This window comes from Limulus polyphemus, unplaced genomic scaffold, assembly GCF_000517525.1.
Source record: "Limulus polyphemus unplaced genomic scaffold, Limulus_polyphemus-2.1.2 Scaffold1475, whole genome shotgun sequence".
NCBI lineage: Eukaryota > Metazoa > Arthropoda > Merostomata > Xiphosura > Limulidae > Limulus > Limulus polyphemus.
In genome coordinates this window covers 215,816-237,182 of record NW_013667085.1, presented here as the reverse complement: position 1 = coordinate 237,182, position 21,367 = coordinate 215,816, and the positions used below count along the sequence as shown (strand labels likewise).

Genomic DNA, 21,367 nt, shown 5'->3' with positions numbered 1-21,367 from the left:
TTTTAGTTTGTTTATGTTTGGTTCTTTGTTTAAAATTACTGTGTTTTCAATAGATATACTATGGTTTTTTGGGTTGAAATGGTGGAAAAAAATGGGGCAGTTTTTTTTATTGTGTTCTGTGAATCTGGTATCCAATTTTATTCCTGTTTTTCCAATGTAGAATTCTTAGCAGTTATGGCATGTTATTTTGTAAATGACGTTGATATTACGTGATTCTAAATAATGTTTGTTTAGTAACGACTGTAATTTAGGGCTAGGTTTTTGAGAGAATTTGATGTTGACAGGCATTTTGTGTTTAATGGCTAGTTTTGTTTAAGTGTGGATTATTCTTGAGCTGGTTTCAGAGACAAAAGGTAAACTGCAGTGTAATGTTCCGTTGTTGGGTTTGTTAGTATTAATTTTGTTTGTGAGTTGAGTTTTGTTGTGATAAATATTGGACAGTTTTCCAACAATAGCTGGTGGAAATTTATTGGTGTGAATGAAGGAATGCTTTATGTGGTTGATTTCTTCATTTATGTAGTCTATTGAACAGTCTTGTGGCTGTGTTTATGAGGTTTTTCAGTGTATTGATTTTTTGTGTGGTGTCATGAGCAGAATTTCAGGGGATGTAGAGGCCGGTGTGTGTGTTCTTACTGTGAATTTTGGTTTTAAACAGTGTGTCCAATGTAATGACCTTGAGGTTGAGAGAAGATAACAGTTTAATGTTTTCATGTTCTATGGTAAATTTGATGTTGGGATGAATGGAATTTGTACGTTCAAAGAAAGTTAGCGTGTGTTCTGTAGAAGTGAAGCTAGCAAAATTGTCATCGATGTATCTGTACCAGTAAAGTGGGGGATGAAGCTCAGAATGTATGGCTTGTGTTTCTATCTAGGTGATCAATATACTGGCAAGAATGGGTGAAACAGGATTGCCCATACTTATACAATCTATTTGAAGGAAATATTCATTGTTGAAAATGAAGTTGGTTTTAATTGTTGTAAATTCTAAGAGAGAATCAAAAAGTGTGCTGGGAATGTGGATTAACTTGTTGGGGTCATTAATGTAGAGGTTGAGTGCAATATTGCAAGCTTCATTGGTGGGGACTTTGGCGAAGAGTGACACGACATCAAAACTAGCCATCAAGGCTTTAGAATTTAGTTGGTCTAGTGTGTATTTGAAATTAAAGGCATATTTAAAAAAATGAACCTGCAGATGTTATATATGGTGTGAGAGCCCAGGCTATGTATTTGCCAAGATTGTAGTTGAAGGAATTATATGTGGACAGTATAGGTCATAGGGGGCAGTCTTGTTTGTGTGGTTTAGGAATGCCAAAGAGTTGTGGTGTGCGTGAATCAGTTGTACGTAGATAAAATTAAAGATTGTCAGTAATTATATTATCTTTTTTCATTTGTAATAAAGTTCTGTTTAGTTGTTTTTCGGGTGTGTTTGGGATGGCTTTGAATTTCTTTTTATCAGAAAGGGTGTCGTTCATCTTATTGATGTATTCTAAGTTGTTCATGATTACAGTGGTGTTGCCTTTATCAGCTTTTAAAATTTTAATGTTAGTGCCTTTTTTTCAGATTATAAGCACAAAATTCCTGTCAACGTCAAATTCTCTCAAAAACCCGGCCCTAAATTAAAATCATTACTAAACAAAAATTATTTTTAATCTCACAATACCAACATCATTTACAAAATAACATGCCATAACTGCCCAGAATTCTACATTGGAAAAACAGGAAGAAAATTGGAAACCAGATTCACAGAACACAATTAAAAAACTGCCCCATGTTTTTCACCATTGCAACTCAAAAAAACATAGTATATCTATTGAAAACACAGTAATTTTAATCAAAAAGCCAAACATAAACAAACTAAAAATCAAGGAATCCATCTTAATAGAACAAAACAACCCTACTTTAAACCAACACCCTGGGATGCCAATATATCTCTTCTAAGTTGTGCAATAATATCCAGTTATGTGACCTCTTTGTTCCATACTGTATATATATATATATATCTGTGTCAGTGTAAACTACTTATACCTGATGATGACAAAATGTTGTTGAAACATTTTACATTTGCTGTTATGTTAAACTAATATTAAAGTTTTTCTTCATTACCCATTCAAGCTGTCTCCAAGCATTATTCTGTATGTCTAGTTAGTTCATCAGTACTAAGACAAACAGTGACCTTTCATCTGACAAATTCTTGGATACTAAAGACAAAAGAACAATATTAATGTTTAAGGTAAATCTTTCACCTCATTTCCCAGCAATTAACTTGAACATTATCTTACCACGCAATGTTTCTTGGAAACAACGGCTTGAACAAAACATGTACACAAGTAGCTTATTGAAAAAATAAGTTGGTTCCCTCTTTCTTATTGTTGGGAATATGGGGTGAATTTAAAAAAAATAACAAACCTTTACGATTTTCAGGTTCCAATATGATAACAGTTTGATGATAAGAATAAATGAGTGACTGTAAATGGTGACTTACATTCCAGTAGTTTACTGTTCACAGTAAACTTACTCTCATGATATATTGTTAATTTTTTCTGAACTAAAACTTTCTTGAAAAGATTAAGCAAATACATACCAACCTTTTGCATTAGTTAATAACTTTTGGATAAAGCTAAAATATTTCTACACTAAATACTTTCATTTCTGCTATAGACAGTCTAACAGTAATTTAATTACTTTTGTCTGTTATTTAATCAGCCAAAGTTTCAATCACTGTACATGAATTTCTCACACCATACTTATTTCTATTCAGAATATTTCATAGGAATAACCTGAAGTGAATTTTTTTTTAAAACAACAAAATTATGTTACATGTGCTATTCAGTATAACTAAGAGTAAGCTAATCAAAATGTTTATAAATTTTAACTTCAAAAACTATTTAAAACAACATCATACTAAAAATTTTATCGAAATCAGTTTACAAAATATCTGGTAAGAAATTATATATTATCGCACATATTGCTAAATAAGCAATATTTAAGTAGCATACTGCAACTAATCTAATAATTGAAATTTTTTAGGTTCATTAATGATACTAACCATCATTTGTCCCACGTTTTGCCTGTAAAACTGGGTTTTCATACTGTGTTCTTCTATTTACATGACTGTAAAGAAACATAATTCATAAATACAGATAGAAATTACAAAATAACTTTGTGTAGAGATTACAAGTTAATGTTAATAATAAAAATGCAACAAGTGTAAAATATTAAAAACATGTATTAGTATTTCTACATAAAAGGGCAAATACCAGATAAAAAGCTAATGAGAAAACATAGTAAATGGAACAAACTGGAAGAAGACTTGATACTGGAGAAACTAGTTTTGACAAATTCATACATTCTCTTCAATCTCACATTGTCTTCAAGAACAATAGTACAACAGGAATAATGAAGACAACATGAGCGTGAAGATGGCACACAAATATATCAAAACCAGTTATTCTAATTTTAAGTTTTCTGTTAGTTTGTTCCACTTACTGCAGTTTGTTACTAGCTTTTTAACTGTTATGCACAATATCATATTCTTTTATTGTTAAATAACAGATACACTGAATATCTGTACAGTATTAAAATGTAAGTAAGAATAATAAAATTTAAGCAGTTTGCTGATTACTTGTATTGAAGTAAATACTGAAATAGGGTATTTAACTGTTATTAATGACCAATATTAAGTTATATGGCAAAAATCCTACGTTATCACAACTATGTGTATGTATGTTAACTCTCTCAACACAGGCTCGGTCAATTTGACTGCCCATGTGACCTCTTTGTACTCATTCAAAGTCTTTATAGATTTTATACTACTAACTAATAAGAAGTATGTCTTCATGAAAATCATATTTTTAGTGAAGTATTTTTAATAAACTAAAAATAGAATTGTTCTTGAATATATCGGGTATTTGTTTTGAATAACTCTGTGTGCAAATACTTTTTTATCTCAAAAACCTCACATTTCATTTGTGTAATCTCTAAAATCTCCTAAATACATTTCAAATGTTTGTTTTCAGTAAAACTTTATATTTTATCTGTTACTTTCTCTACCCTAACTCTATACATGGTTGGTTTGGTCCACCTCGTAGCCACAAAAACAATTACCCTTTTTTCTTTCTAGAATGACTTCAAACATAACATGAAACTACAGTTGTTTATTCTAAGTAGCTTTAAACTCTTAACAGTATACATCTATTTATAATTAAATTTTATTGCCCTTTGAACCATGACTAACTACTATTTGCACCATTATAAACTGTAAATCACTTGGGGAACATGCAATTACCAATTTAAACTACTCTGCAAAAATGAAAGATTTAGAACATTACATTTTTTGAAAATTTTGGCTGTGTATTTTAACATTGTATATCAAATGAGATTTAGATAAAATTATGTTTCTTACAAATGTTGGTTATGGGTTTTAATTCTAATTAAATATAGGAATTATAGTATTATCAAATATTTCTAAGATATTTTTCTTACTCTCAATATAAAATAAAAAAATACCATATTTCTTAACTGTATTGTCTCTGAATTTTAAAATCCTATGTAAATGAAAATATTTCTATCCCTATTTCTCAGGTATTTTATCTATGTCTTTTAATGCTCAATATAAATTGAAAGTTTCTAATAATATCACTAAGTCTACATACTGATTACTATAAATGTTATTTAATCTTTATAAAAACAATTTCTTCTAAAAATGTCTTCTACGTTGTCAATGTTTTTAGGATGTTCTACCTGTGAAATATCAGAAATTCTAAATAATAATGAAAATTCTTTATGTTAACATCATATTGTTGAAAACTCTTAAATATGTGTTCTACTTACTCTATAAAGTAGGTTCCATAGTGGGGGTCATCAATTTTTTCCCAACCATAAGGAAGTTCTGCAAGATTAAAATAAATTAATTAAATTGTTTTAAACATACTTACCCTCATATCTTACAAATACTTTCTAAATATAACTTTTGATATTGTATATTGCCCTTTCATTCAAATACACCCAACATCCACAAGTATTTACTTCTACAAATAACTTAACGATAACTTTTATTAATATAATTAGTCTAATAAGTTAATGAATTTTCTTATACCACCATCCATTAGAAAATTTAGTAAACAGTGATTTCCATATTACTTCATAGAAATTCTAACTGAAATTGAATTTTTACAAAATATTATGTTTCATCACTTGATAATTATGCTTGCATTTTATAACCTAGTTTGTTTTTAACTAAATGTCAATTTAAATAGAACAATTACACAACACTTGAAGGACATCTAAACATCCAAAATATCTTCAATGTTCATATAAGCATACAAATTAATTTAAAATGACTTATAAACCCTCTTTAACATGAAGTATCGTATTTATACTTTTTACAGGACTTGGAACAACTACCTCAGTACAGCTTCCATCAAACAATTTGTCATAGTACTGTAAAACTCTAATGGGGAAAACTGCTTTCAACTGATGCATTTTTTAAAACTCAAACCTGACCAAAATAAGCAACTCAATTTTAAAAAGGCAAAACTATAACAAACATTGTTTATGGAGATGCTCTAATAAACAATTCTTACAGATGAAAGTTTCTACTTATTCACTTTTGTACCCCCTGCAAAATGACAATGAAAAAAAATCTTTACAAAGTTAGTTTTTACTTCAGTTGAATTATAACTCATGACTTAACATTCTGTTAAGTACAGATAAGTTTTATTTTACCGATCTTTTAACTGGGTTTTGAAATATATAAGGATTTTAGATTCTATAGTTAACTCTAAATTCAGGAAGGTCAAAGTGCACTGTCACAATGTTTTTAGAGTTACATTCAAAATTTAATTAAACAACTTTATTATCATTGTATATAAATAATCTTGGCATCAAAACAATTTATAATCTATATTCTTATATTATCTAACTTTCAATTTCTTATCTTAAAAAATAAATTTAAATACATTCCCAATCTGTAATAATCATAATCACATGAATTGGTGAGGCTATGATTTCTCATTTATTGACATTTTTCTCTACAGATTATTCAAGCAATCAGAAACATTTTCTATACATACTGACAAAATAAAATATAAATTTTCAATCTCTTATTTTTCTTGCTTTACCAAGATATCACTATATTTGTTCAACTCACATTGACATACCCCTCTCATATCCTCTGTCTTTTAAGATATGTCTATAATTCTCTTTGATACTGCTAATGGTCATGCTTATAAACAACAACAAGAACATGCTAAAATGTACAGGAATCTTATGTTCCTTTGTATAATTTTAGTGGACAAATACAATAATTTGTGAGAAAAACTTAATGAGTGTTGAGTCAAATTACTGCTCTGAACAGTAATGGAATTCTTTAAATATTTAAATCCAACTTATAGATTAGTTAGAAAGTCCAATGAATTACAGTGGTCATCATATAATCTAATCACATGAGTGATATGTTTTGGTTTTCTAAAATTCATTCCTGAAAACCATAGGAATTATTTTTTAGACAACCAACACAGTTAAAAAAAAACAAGGCTTACGAAACCAGCGAACTCAAATATAAACCAGCCTAGAACTAGGGTAAGTTCTAAATTCCTTTTTTTTCTGCATTTTTTTTTCATTCTTATATACTTTTTTAAAAAAAAATAATTAAAATGTGAAAATTAAAAGTTATTAGGTTGGATAAGAATACCTAAACAAAAAATTAAAAATGTTTTCAACATCAGCCTAAGTAATGCACAAGAAACATGGTACTCAGTTAGATGTGCATAATGCAATTTGACTTGCATATTTACTTATTATACAACCCAGTCATTTATTGCTTGTCATGGTAGTTATACATGGTTGAAAGAGAAATAAAACAATAAAATTAAATGAAAGCAGTTGTGAAAAGTTAAGAGGCTTATAGCTCTTAAGATAAATAATTGTAATTGTCTATTACAATCTGCAGACTTCAAGCAAAAAAAAGATTTTTTGATTTTATTTCATTTCATTAACTTTCACTACAGTTAATGTTAGGGTAAATGCGAAAAAGAGAAAAAGTATAAAGTTTTACCAGAAAAAAAAGCCTAATGATATTCATTTAGGAGGTTCTAATTTATTCCAATGAGATATGAAAACTTTTAAGATGAAAAAAAGTATTTCAATTCTTTGCATGAAAATCACCTTTCTCTCAGATTGACTTATTAAAGGCTTTGTAACTTCACAGGTAAATCTTTAGTAAAAATACTTTATGACAAAATCTGATTGTGTGTACAATAGAACTGTAATTTTTACTAAAACCTTCCCAAATTTTATGAAGATACACTTATTACATTCTAAGTTGTGTGTAGTTTCATGGTTACAAGGTCAGTCAAAATGACCCAGCCCCAATTTACAACAGTTTACATGAAAATATCTTTACATTTTACTACTTGTGCTTTGTACTTTAGATGACACATCCATAAATACAACTCACCATCTTCGTCACATTCTTCAATAGCTGTCTTTTGTATTCTAGCTAACCGAGGGTCTAACCACTGAGATGTGCCATGGTTGTGACTATAAAACATATTAACTCACCATAAAAAACAATCCTGAAAAGAATATAAAGCATCTAAGCAGAACTAAATCTCATTCCTAATTTGAATAGTTTAAATCTACACAAGAATGCTAACAGATGTAGAATACAAATACAAGTTAAGGATAGAAAAAATGTTTAAATCCATATATTCAGACTGTATGAAAGTGAAAAGAACAAAAACTTTATTCACATTTACTGCTCCAATCACTCTGAGGACAAAATTCTGTAGTGGATTTCTCCACAACACAGAAAAAAAAAGAAGAAAAATCAGATTTTTTAAAATACTTGTGATTCAATCTGTGTCACTATATTGTTAATCAAAATGTATCCAAGTCTTTTATGTCTGATTTATTTTTGCAATATTATAAAATAAAATGAAGAATTTTATTAAAAAAAAACAAACAACAGAATACTCTGGATTCAAGAAACAAAAAGAAGATCTCATTTGTAAGAAAAAATTAGTTTCCAGACTAGGAATCAGATTGTAAGTTAAGTCATGAGGCCTCTGCATTTTGAAATAGTTACTATGAAGGTTTGAAATACTATCAACAACTGAAGAATGTCCTATTTTTTCAGAACACCTACTCTATAAAATATATTTCTCCAGTTTCTGTATAGGCCTTTTCCCAGTTGTCAGGTAGAGGACCAAGATCAGTTACAGAATCATTATGATCCATGTTACTGGAGTTTCTGTATCCACTTTTTGAAGATTGAGGTGTAGATGATCTATTAAAACAAATGATAACTTGAACTGCTGAAAAACAGATCACAGAGTAGAAAGCTACTGAATATTGGAAAAGTTTTGGAAAATTTCTAATAAAGAAATTTTAAAAAGTCGTACTTTTATTCTAAATTTTTAAAAATATCTTTTAAAAATTTGAAAAGTTTTTGTAACGTTGTCATGTACAAAGAACACTAACCCATTATAGCCAATTGTTACTCCTTAGATTTCTGATTGCATAACAAAAAAATATCCAGTCCTATTTTTAACTTTTATTCTAAAACATTGTAATCAACATTTTATGCAATATTAACATTAAACTTTAACTTTATCCAACCAATCATTTCATTTGAATACTGTTACAAATAAAGCTTTCTCTATTAGTTAATAAAATGGATTAAATTAATAATTCATACCTACAACACTATGATAAGTTACAGAAGGGATCTAAAACAAAATAAAAAATACTACTACAAGTGAGCAGTCACTTTCAAAATCTTATTGACTATATATTGAAATAAATATAAACAAACCTCGCATTCTGATTTGATAAGAGAGGATAATCTGCTGCTTCTATGGGATCCATGTTTTTGGCTGCCATCGCTTCTACATTAGAACGATTTCGTCGTCTCTTTCCTTCAGAAGAAGGGTGTGCACCAGGAAGAACAACACTGCCAGTATTTCCGATGGAATTTGTTCGTCGTGGCATAGACATGGGACTCTCTCTGGGGGGTTTGGGAGTGCCATAATGATTGCCTGACAAGACAAAAGCAACACCATTGTCACAGTTATGGACATTCACAGAAGCTCTAGGAGGTAAAGAATTTAGAGAAGTCATTAAACCACAAACCTTTTCTTTGGATCTACTTACACCAGAAAATAAAATGTTTTTTTTCATATCCAGATTTTTTTTATTTTTATGTGTATTTTTTGTATTTTCTGTTATATACATTTTTAATCTTAGGCTGAATTGAACTGTTGTGTGATATGGATAAAGAACAAGAATCTACACTTTCTGACTCACTACTAGCCTCATTTCCATCTTTCAAGTCTTGCTGAAAACAGTTTTGATTTTGTTCACTGTTAAATTTATTGGAACTCTTGTTTGCTTTACTTGATTTAGCTCTTGAATGACACCTATACAAATACTTTGATTGATTCTTAACATTATAATGTTGCCAAATAACCTTATCTACTGACCGAGTACGAGTAGGAAAGTTTCTAGGATAATATTTATTATTTCCATGTTTTGTGGATATGGAACGAGTTCTGATTAATTTGATACTTTCAGAACTACTACCTGAACTAAAACTAGAGTTATTATGATTCTTCAAATGTTTATGCCTTTGTCTGAGACAAATCTCACTAGAAGCAAGAGGACTTTGTTGCTTCCATACATAAAAAGGGGATGCCACAGTAAATGGAGGTACTGACATGGGTGGGACTGCAACAACTGGAAAAGCAGGATAATGAAACCAAGGAGCTGGGGTAGCAACAGAAAAGTCTTTGGTTGAATGTTGATATAAACCATGGGGTTTGTTTTCAGTTATTACAGGATTCATATTATTATCTGTGTTATTAATAAAATTTGAAAAATCTACCTGAGAACATTTAACAAGTTCTTTCTGGTCACAAACTGAACTCCACTTATAATTATTTTCTTCATTAAGCTTAGGACTAGTGTAACTTGTTAAATCTACTCTATATTTTAGGATTTCGTGCAGATTTTTTTTTTGTTGGGCATCTGAAGTTGACCGATCAGTATTATAATCAACTATATTTTTTTCATGTTGAGATACATAAGAAGCCTTTCTTGATGATAAAAACATATCAACTGAATTTAGATTTGTGATTTCAGATTTATTTTGTTCCACAAATCTGACATGTGATTCCTTATTTTTGGCAAATAACTTTTCATCTGCATTTGCCATTTGACGCATGTTTTCAGACTGGTGTTTTACATTTTTCATTGTTCTTACAGATGGCATGTGTGGCTCCTTGTTAAGTGGTAACTGTTCCTGATATGTAAAGTCTTCTTGGCAATTATTTTCATTTTTTTTGCACTCTTCCTTATAATGAACATTTTCTTCTGTGTGTACATAATGATTTTGTTCAGTATGAAAACTTTCATTTACAGGATTATTAACTACTTCAATTATGTCTTTGATAACATTATGACTATAGTCCTCAAATTTTTTACCATAGCCATCTTTCTCTTCACCCTTTTTGCTAAAAGACTGAAAATCATTCCTAAACCTATTAACATCATTGAACAACACATCACTAAAGCAATCACAACTAGACATAACATTAACAGAAACAGAGTTATCAGACACACAAGTGAAAGAATCCTCACGTGCCACAGGATGGTCAATCCGAAGAGAAGAGTCAGAAAAGAGAGCAGAAGCTGAGGGAGCTGGCTTAGGAGTGCCATAATGCTTCCCTAAAAGAGAACACAGGTTAGTTGATTTAAGAGATGATTAAATAAAGAGAGAGAATAATTGAGCAATTTTATTCTATATAGTTAACAACATATCCTCAACTGTACAGTTGTAAATGGTAAGATCTGCAAAACAGAAAAAAAGACAGATGTATTTTACAGGGATGAAACTTAAATCTCTTTTTACTGATAAAAATAGTTATTAATGAGAGACGAAAAGAGATAACAGTTCAAAAGTTATGGCCATTGAAGTATATGGAAGAATTTATTTATACTCCTCTATTCATTAGTCTTCAGAACATTAAATAAAAATTTTACATGTAAACAAAGCAGAAACCCAACATGCTCATAAAAAAAAGCTGTGTTCACAATGATATTATGTATTTGATTTTCTTTTCTCTTAAAGGTTTCTTCACACCAACTATAACATACTGCAACAAGTAACTGCTGAATAAAAACATGGAATTCAACTGTCAAACCATTAAGAGCTATTCTCATAATTAGTGATGGCAAAAATGTTCAACTTTTTAAGAAAGTTTTTGAATTAGAAAATCAAACATATAAAGTATAAGAATTAAGTTTCTGATTAACATTCTTAACCAGGAGCCAACAAAGTACAGCCTGCAGAAATGCTGATCATATGTAATTTCCAAGAGATCTTTTATTAATGGCTTAGGGTAAATAAAATATTACTTAGATGGAAAAAACTTTGCTGGGAAGTTTTCTTTTATTAGTTTATTACAAAGGCACTGTTATGTCAGACAACACTATGCATAAATACAAACATACTAGATATGCTATGCTCTACAAATAGTAACTTCATGAACTCTTGCTGCTCCAACACATTATCTAACTGCATCAAGTTATGCTCCAAAGTACCAAGTTTACATTCTAGAGTATCTATTATTTTACAGATATTTCTATAATATAAAAATACTATCTTCTAAATATGTTAGGCTTTAATAATATCAATACTATTAACTTAATCAAAACATTATGCCCAGAAAGTACTAACTCACTTAAAATGCCATGCTTAAAAATGTACTATTAATTTACTTAATGTTATGAATAAAAATATTAGTTTTTCTGAAAATGTTTAATACAACAAAAATTAATATTTTGGAACTTATGCTCCAAAAACAATAACTTAATAGGTATGTATCAACAATACCAAAATGAACAAAATTCTGAATTTACTCTATTTAAAGTCAGACTAGCAAAATAATGATTTCTAATTACTTTGAATGTATTTAACCATGACAGGACTTTCTTTTTATTGTACTTAGAAGGGGCATATCCATCAATACAAGGAAATTTACAACTTAAAATATGCATATACAATTTTTTTCTTTACCTACAGCCACACCGGAGAAAATGTAGATTTGGCTGATCCAGAGATATTTAAAAACACTTAAATGGTACATTGCTAATTCAGAATTTCAAATGCTCAATCATAAGATCTTCATTAATACTTAAGAACTTTTAATTAGATTATTTAGCATTACTGAAGTTTTGAAATAAAAAAAAATACTTGTACATATTCAAAAATCTGAATGAGAAAGTTATGTAAATATTGAAATTAAAACTTATTTCACTTGTAAGATATCTAATTACATTTTACTTAATTTTCATTGGGTGAGCTGTCCAGTCAAAGTTTCTACATATCATTGGGTAAATGATTAAAATGCAAGTAATAAGATATTGAATTACATTAATAAAAAAGTCAGAAGCAAGAAATATGCATAGTGGCATCACGTTCACTGCAGAGAAGCAGCTAACTACTTTGCTGAAAAATCATGTACAAGACAATGGAGATCTGGCACGGTAATCTCCAAATATTGTAGGTCAAATCTGAAGAGTTTCCAGGAATGTCTACAACCAATATTTTTTCCTCCAACTAACTATAATTAAAAATATTTTGTTTTAAACCTAATACAGTAACTTACATTTTAGACATTCAGGCTGTTTCTTGTAAGATCTCGGTATTCATAATATTATTTTAACAAGAGCCAATTCAGCATACCATATTAATAATAACATTTTTTTTTACATACCACAGCATATAGGAATAAACCAAGAATAATAATTAAAAAAACCAAGCAACACTTCACCTGGACTTACCATCATAAATTCCACTTTCTAATAAATTTCCACTTTTCTCTAGGGCAATGAATTCTTCAGGTGTAAGGAATGTATAATCTATTCCATTAACTTCTCCTGGCCTTGGAGGTCTTGTAGTGCCTACATTGAAGGAACAAAAACTTGAAGTTAAGATCTACTTTAAACATAATAACAATTATAAGGATTCAGAGTCCTTTACTTTAAACAAAAGTTTCTGAGAAAATTACATAAATAATCCTACAGCTTTATAATAACCAATAAAAATTCATTGAAGTTGCCATTACCCACTGTACTTAAACATGCTGACAGAGTCCTTAACGGATTTATTCTGCCCTGCCCCATATAAGACATATTGAGCTCCCCACTGATCCATCTTCTTGTTTGATCAACAAATTCATTGTGAAATCAAAAAACTTAAACACACAAAAAACAGCAACACAAGGAGTGGGACTACAATAGTTATCAACCATTTAAGTATAAATTTTCCAAAATCCTCTGAATGTTAATTTGATGAAGCTATTTGATAGGGAACTTCAAAAAATAAATAATTAAATCTACATAAAGTTGTACACTAAACTGTATTTACACAAAGTGTTCACCATTTCAATTCATTTATGGAAAAAAAAGTCATTGGGAAGTTTTTGTTTTATATAATTACAAGCTAATTTTCACTCCTTATGACAAACACTGAATATGTACAAGTCAAGTCTTCCTAGACTTCCCAGAAATTTCCATTATAAAACTTAAAATATTTTTAAATAAAAATTATTGGGTCAAGTTAACTGTTACTAGATTAATACAGTCTCAAATGCCATTTTGAAATCTAAGCAAATAAAGAACTCTACCCATAACGAAAATAAATTATAAACTAAGAAGAACGGCAAGTGGATTCAATGTTATAATTTCACATCAGTATTTATCTGTATGTCTTACAGAAGTATTTAAAGGAAATGTAGATTTAAACAAACAAGATAATATAAAATAACAGTCAAATCTGACATATTTACTATGACTAATAACACACTAACTTATTTAATGATATTACAACATTAGTAAAATGAAGAAAGCAGTGTTGTTAAAGAAAACACTACAATTAAAATTTGCCTTTTCTTATGCATATTTAGAGAACAACTTATTTCATAATTTAACTAAAAGAAGAAACACCCCAAAACAAACTGATTCCATATAACTATAAAATTCATTGAAAAACACTAAAATAATGAATCATAACAACTACCTAAGGTCAGGTTTTATACCAAGACAAATATACTATGTCAAAACTCCTATCTGCTAAGTTTAAAATTCTGTAAAGAAATATTAACAACAAATTCAGGTAGCTAATTACAAAATACCTTATTTTGTAATTTTACAATCACACATTCTATTTCTTTATATTATAATACACTCAGGTTTGAATATATACATTTTTATGTCATTCTCTCTCTCTCTCTCTGTGTATATGTGTGTGTGTGATAATAGAAACCAAATTATAAGATCATAAAGTTAGAAGGTACAAAATTTAAAATGTTTAATGGTAAACCAGGAACCACAGTGTGTCAGAAAATAAACCTTCTCACACAGAAACTTTATTTGAAAAAAAGAAACTTTCTTAACATTCACATTTACAAAACTACATCAATTAATTTTCATCGAGACAGACTAAACTATTCAATTCTTAGTGTTCTCAAAAGAGCTGGAAAATAGAGAAAGGTTGGCAAAGTATGTTTGAAAGTGAAGGTATTTCAATTAGTCTTCTAACAAAAGTATAACAAGTAAAGCATAACCTACACATACACATATATATAGAAAAGAGCATAACACGTACAAGGTACTGTACGGAGGTAGAGATTGTCTCTGATGGTGTTCTGAAGATCATGATCTACAGAACCTTTCTGAAAACGGGTGTTCAGGTACTGGCGGAGATCTCTGGTTAGGTACCCTGTAAAGATTAAAAAACTATATTCATAAGAGATCAAAAGAACATACACCTTATTTTGTAACATTCAGTTTCTTTGTATTATATAATATACTCAGGTTTGAAGACATTTATTTCTATTTCATTTTTTTTTAAAGTTACCTGGTAAATGCAAAAATAAGCTACAAAGAGGTTTTATCCATTTTCTTACATTTTAAATACATTATGATAAATTGAAATAGAAGATGGAAAAATTGCTCTTCATTCTTCTTCATCTATAATCTGTCAGTAGCAAAACTTATAAAATGGGTGAAATACAATTGTGAAACATGATAAATTTAGCAAGAGTGGAAAAACATGAGTTACACAAATTGTTAAAATCAAACCAAGTTACCATGGTGATGGATGATTTGGTTTTAATGGGGAAAAAATAACTCAGCTTCATAAGCTTAGATAAATACAACTACATATTAGCATTTTTACACTAGGCTTGTATGACATTCAAATAATGCATAAATGACTTATTGCCAAGGTTAATCAGATATTTCAATAACAAAATCTGACAATTTCAGCCAACTAAAAACCCATTAATCAAAAAAATACAAAATAATGCAACATTCAGAGATGTATCAACAACCTATTATGTTTTAATTCCTGTTTCACCTGATATTATATACAACTGATTTTAAAACTTAAGGAAAATGATAAGTTTATGAGACAAATATTTCTCAGTCTTACTGTAAAAATTTTCTTAACTCTCAGTGGATATTAATAAAACTGTTTTAAAAATTACCTGTGTGATTCATTAATTATGGTAAAAGTCCATCTTGCTTTGTCTGGTAAAGGGTAGGAGCACAACAGTGTTTACAGTAACTGCTCTATCACTACTGCATTGCACGTAAATGGTTTTAGCTCCTTATCATAAGGGAAATTATCTTCCCTGAAAACACAAGATACTGACCTTGATTGTGGTTAGAGTGAAACTGTAATTATGACCTATGTGGATAAGTTGTTGGCAATGGGGATATGAACATGTGTATGGAGATAGAGTTCCCACACAGAGATAAACATGTTTGGTAAAGTTTCAGAGAGATAATCTCGCCACTATACTAGGGTTTACCTGTGATATGTTGTTTTATAGATATATAAAGTTCCCACACAGAGATAAACATGTTTGGTAAAGTTTCAGAGAGCTAATCACACCACTGTACTAGTGTTTACCAGTGATATGTTGTTTTATAGAGTAGTTATTTTTAAAGTTCTTAAGAACAATAACTTAGATTTAAGGAAGGAATAGCTTCTGCAGATATTTCTTTATCAGAAGTTTTCCTCCTTCAGTGTACGCCACAGTTGTTACATATCATAGTCAAAGTTAAGTTACAATACAATTGTAGGAACTTAAATGTATATTTGCTTTTTTGTTTGTTTTGAATATACAAACACCTAGACAACCACTTTTATAAAGAAAAAATATTATGTATTAAAAAAACAGACTGAGAATTTTATAATTTCATTTGTTCTTTAAATAATTAATAAAAACCTAACTCATTGGATCCCTAAAGACCATCAAGCTGTACCTTAAAAAAGTTCCTAGTACTACAGATGTAATAAAGCTGAACTTTATCTTTAAATATTGTTAAAATAACATACACTCAGTAAATGCAAATAAACAACAAATTACACACTTGCAGTTATTGTTTAGTGCATTCAAAATAATTGGAAATTACATGTTAAACTAGACTGTTCACTAAGAAAAACTACAAGAATTTTTAATAGTGGAATACACTCATATTTCTTAACTATTCCTGTGAGCTCTATACATCAACACTGCTCCAAGACTGTTTCATTGTCTGTGTTTTTAATACATCACATACTTTATCTTGCATTATCTCTTTAGGTTTGTAAAAGATTTTAGTTGCTAATGTACAGATGGATGTCATTTCTGATCACCTAAACAAGTTTTTCTTGATTGAAATATCAAATGTCCCTGTATTCTATCACCATGACTAAAGACTTTTGGGAAAAAAAAGAAAATATTCTAAACTTTTATATCTCTATTGGATACAAAGACCAGATCTATACTACAGTTTATACTTTCAGATATGTCTTGATTTGTGATGAAATTGCTGGAGTAAAACATTGAAAAAAAAAAGCTTTGTTGAAATCAACTATTCTTTCAGTTATAATAGTCTCATAATTAAAGGCTAGAGGTCATTACACTGATTTCTAAAAATGCAACTATAAAGGCTATCAGCTTTTGTGATAAACAATACTTGCAAGTAAAACTGACAAAACAGAGCATTACAACATATTAAAAAAGAATAAATATATATATATATATATATATATCTGAGAAATGCTACTCCCTGAAGTTTCAAGAATTAAAAACTGTAATTATTTTACATGAAAAGCTCGGGTCATATTTCTTCAGACATTTATATAGCCTATAAACATAGTTTTGATCTTTAACAAGCTTGAGAATTTCTATGTTTTCAATCATTATTTACTTTCATCCTACTTAAAATATTATTCTTGGATATATGATGGTAAACAGTATTTTAATGCATATCAAAGAACCAACTAATCTTTAAATCCAAGTTCCACCGTCAAATCTCAGCATCGCAAAATATTGGAGATGAAAGGCATTACCAGTTACACATAGAGTAAACCACAATGGTCAATACCTAATAATATAACCTTCAAAATTCAATTTTAAAACAGATCTTCAGCCCATATCTTATAATGATCTCAATAGAAGGAACTTCTATTCTAAAGTCTTAGATTCAACCTACTTCCAGATTCAGAAAACAAAAAACATATAATAATACTACCAACGTAAACATAAAATTTTTATAGTATCTACAAGATTAACTTACTCTTTGATCAAGTAGAGAAACCTGAAAAACAGGTGTGGGTTAGAAAAGTTGAATCAACTAACAAGTACTTTTATGACACACTTTATTCCAATACTATTATTGAAGTTTTGAATGCTTGCCAACATACTGATAACCAGTTGCTCTCCTAAACATCTCTTCATTAAATCTTTTACCTCTTCGATACTTCAAACTAAAACTCAACAATTTTGTTCATCCTTTATAACTGCAGTTTAATATCCTATATCCATTACATCACAAACAGCACATGATACTGACATAAACCATTATTACAAGATTTGTCTTTGATTAAACAATTATAAGTTAGTATGATTAGAAGTAATTTTGGCTCATCTTCTCAAAGATTTACTATAAAAGTAACTTTTTAATACAAAATTACAAGAAAAATACGATTGATTTTAATCACACATGTATCAATTTTCTAGCAATTAAAATAAGAGCCAAATGGCAATATTCCTACATATAGCTACTTCACAAAAACCAAAAGTTATACCAATAGTAGAGCTGGTAGCATAATTCAAGGAACACATCCTTGGTTTATGATTAATGTTTTTCCTGAAACCCTCAAACAGTTAAAATAGTACAGTTCCACATCAATAACTTCTACTTGTAAATACACCAGTTGTGTTACTTATTTTCAGTATAATTGTTCTGTTATATTCATGCAAATATACTTTGTTTGAAGTCTCTTACAAAACAACCTTAAGATATTGTAAAAACTAAGCTGTGTGTATTAAATGACCTTATGAATTCACCAGATTCCTGTATCAAGTGTAAATTTCATGCAATCCTACTCTTATTCCTCAAAAAAGTTAATAATAAGAAAATAAAGCAAGTTTCTTTCTTTGCCCACAAACATTTAGCTATGAAATAAAATAGTTTTTTTCTAAATCTCTTCAAAATCTTCAGACATATCTAACACTAACAGTTATTTCTTAATAGTAATACAACAGTTCCAGGAGAGATAAAAAAAAGAGAGATTGAGAGTTGTGTGATGCATCACTCATCTCCAACACAAACCTCCATTTTTCCGAAGATGACGGTGAATAAACAAGCCACTACACAACGGCATGAGTCAGTCACAGATCTCGTTCAACCGTAGAATAATATCTTAGTTTTCCTCGCACTTACGTTGTATCACAAATAAATTAACGGTAACTACACGTTTTGAAGAATTCTGAATATGTCCATTCGTATAATTATTTACTGGAAATACAAACATGATTTGGCATCTGTTTTGTACAGAAAACAACAAAAAAACTGATAAATGAAGGTATATACTAGATAATACACTGTTAATTTTAAGAAGAAAAAAAAGTATCAAACTGTTTGAATGTTACAATCCAAAACAGTGGTAGTTTACCCCAAAGTTTATAAAATCGTATCTAACAAATAAGCGATTAAAAGTTTTATCTCCTAGCATTATATAGTTTCTGAAACAATCGGTCAGAGCAGTTTCAGAAATAATTTCAATACGATTATTTCACAACGCCGTTAAGTGGTACCACTGCACTAACAACACTTCACAATAAAACTACAACATCAGTATTCAACATTCTCCACGCTTTATTTACGGTTTAACGCAAGTGTACGACCAGTACGACTATATTTTGATTGTTTCACAACAAAACTTAAGGCCGTTAGTGTTATGTTCATTATACACCACACTTCATAACATGATTATTTCACGACTTAATACGTTATTCACGAAACTCCGTTGGTTCTGCAGCTTGCGCGAGAAAAGTGTTGTCGAAGACTACCCACTACGAAAGATAACAAGTCCACTCATAAGCTTCAGATACTATGCACTGTCTTCCCTGCTGCTAATCACTGTGAGGATTTCCTGTAAAAGCAACCATGCGAACATACACAGTGTGTGCGATACATAGTCCTGGGGATCTTCAGCCTGATCCTTCTTCCTGTCCACCAATGTGAACAGGCCTCATGCTTTATCCTTACCTTGTTTCAACTCGCGACTAATTGGTAAATTCAGGCCAAGTTGAGCACACTGTACGTTTATGTACGTGTGCTATGTTTTCAAAGAACGTGTTTATGGCCCCCAGGGTAATTTGGCAAGTGTTGCTCGTAACACTTGAGAATTTCTCATGAAGCTTGATAACGTATTTTAGGTTTCTATTTACGTAATTGTTAAACTACTCACAAACAGCAAAATAAGCTATCGACCACTAGGAAGTAAAACTGGCATTATATAAAACCCTTCAGGTTACTAAATTAAAAGATTTCTCACATCATACTTCTCATGTGGCTTAACAAAACAATAGAAAGGGAAAATATCCTTCTCCGAAAACACAGTATAATAATGGATAAGGAGACAAAAAAACATTTGCAGTTTTCAATTATCTCTGCTTTCTATCGTTTCAATACTTAAACTGCAAGAATTACATTGGTAAAGTATCATTTTTATATGTTTAACCATTTTCATATACCAACAACAGATAGATAGTACTAAAGGCTTCTAGCTCTGTATTCAAACAATTGGTTTGGTTTCCTCATCAAAAGAAGACAATTTGGTTTATGATGGTAAGATACGACTTTACATCAAACGCCGAGATAACCTGATCAGCTGGTATGTTCTAGTTTAACTCAATCAAGGTATTCAAAAGCTATGACAAGCAGCTTTGGTATTCTTACCACGACCAGTGAATGACCCAAGCACGTTGTTTTTCTACACAGCTTACCATAGTTAACCCCATAACTAATTACACCACCTACTATCTTTCTTGAAGAACATTATCAAAACAGACCATTTTTTTTCTTTCATCTTTCAGATCGAACTATTTTTTTTTCATAAGTACAGTATACGTTAGTTTCTCTCTAGTCTGTGCAAATTTGGACACACGTGTATGTATAGTAAGGTTTAGAAATAACAAAGAGCTGTTACATGGAGAGAACCTGCACAAAACTTAAAAAACTAACGTATGAATCTTTTCTTTACTTTTTTTTAAGCTAGCGAGTGGCACAGAATTTACATTTTTCAACCCCAAAAACGCTCGCAATAACATATCATAAAATACATAAACCACAAGCAGACATCACAGTCTTTAACGATATATTTTCTGTTATAATTGTTTTTATTTTTTAACACTATTCAAACTTTTTAATTCCATTTTTTTTCTGGAAATATAACACGATATTCATTAAATCACAAACATTCTTTACTCTAAAAATGGATTTCAATAAGCTACTTTAAAAAAAGAAAAATGTGCTATTCTCGTACAGGTTTCTCCATGGGGTTACAAACTACCCAGTACAATGAACCCACTGAATTAATTTAGCTAAATGACCCCGTTTTAGCTTCTTTTCTACATCCATTATGTACTCTAAAAAAATAAACAGATCCTGGTCGACCTGGATTTCTTTTTCTTCAAACAACTCAGTACCAAGTGGAGAACTGTGTCATTATAAACTTGTCAATAAATGTCAAAGTTTTGTTTTGATTCACTTCGGTCATCTCAGAAACCGCTTTAAAAAATATAAAATATGATAACACTGAATAATAATATCAATACTCAATAAATAAAAGAAAGACTGCCACAGCAAAGAAAACAATTGGCAAATGGATATAAATGGCTTAGGTGGTGCAAAGAAGGATAGATGAACTAATGGCTTGATTGTTTCTTTTGTAATTTCGCGCAAAGCTACACGAAGGCTATCTGCGCTAGCCGTCCCTAATTTAGCAGTGTAAGACTAGAGG

At 29.9% G+C, this 21,367-nt stretch overlaps 1 protein-coding gene across 7 annotated transcripts in view; it reads right to left on the bottom strand.

The window, feature by feature from the left end:
• LOC106463758 (membrane-associated guanylate kinase, WW and PDZ domain-containing protein 1-like) overlaps positions 1–21,367 on the bottom strand; it is a 117,786-nt gene that overhangs the window by 41,218 nt on the left and 55,201 nt on the right. For 4 of the 7 annotated variants that reach the window (XR_002611548.1, XM_022391343.1, XM_022391345.1 and 1 more), the window contains exons 2-9: positions 14,669–14,782; positions 12,844–12,963; positions 10,639–10,725; positions 8,816–9,038; positions 8,147–8,287; positions 7,457–7,539; positions 4,831–4,888; positions 3,047–3,111 (exon numbers count right to left, since the gene is read on the bottom strand). Coding sequence is in view for 6 of the 7 variants with exons in the window: in XM_022391343.1 (XP_022247051.1) it covers positions 3,047–3,111; positions 4,831–4,888; positions 7,457–7,539; positions 8,147–8,287; positions 8,816–9,038; positions 10,639–10,725; positions 12,844–12,963; positions 14,669–14,782 (891 nt within the window). In the remaining variant the exon portion in view is untranslated. Of the gene's footprint in view, positions 1–3,046; positions 3,112–4,830; positions 4,889–7,456; positions 7,540–8,146; positions 8,288–8,815; positions 9,039–10,638; positions 10,726–12,843; positions 12,964–14,668; positions 14,783–15,551; positions 15,764–18,672; positions 18,862–21,367 lie in introns of those variants that run through there. The other 3 variants (XM_022391344.1, XM_022391346.1, XM_013923821.2) reach the window with 3 other exon arrangements.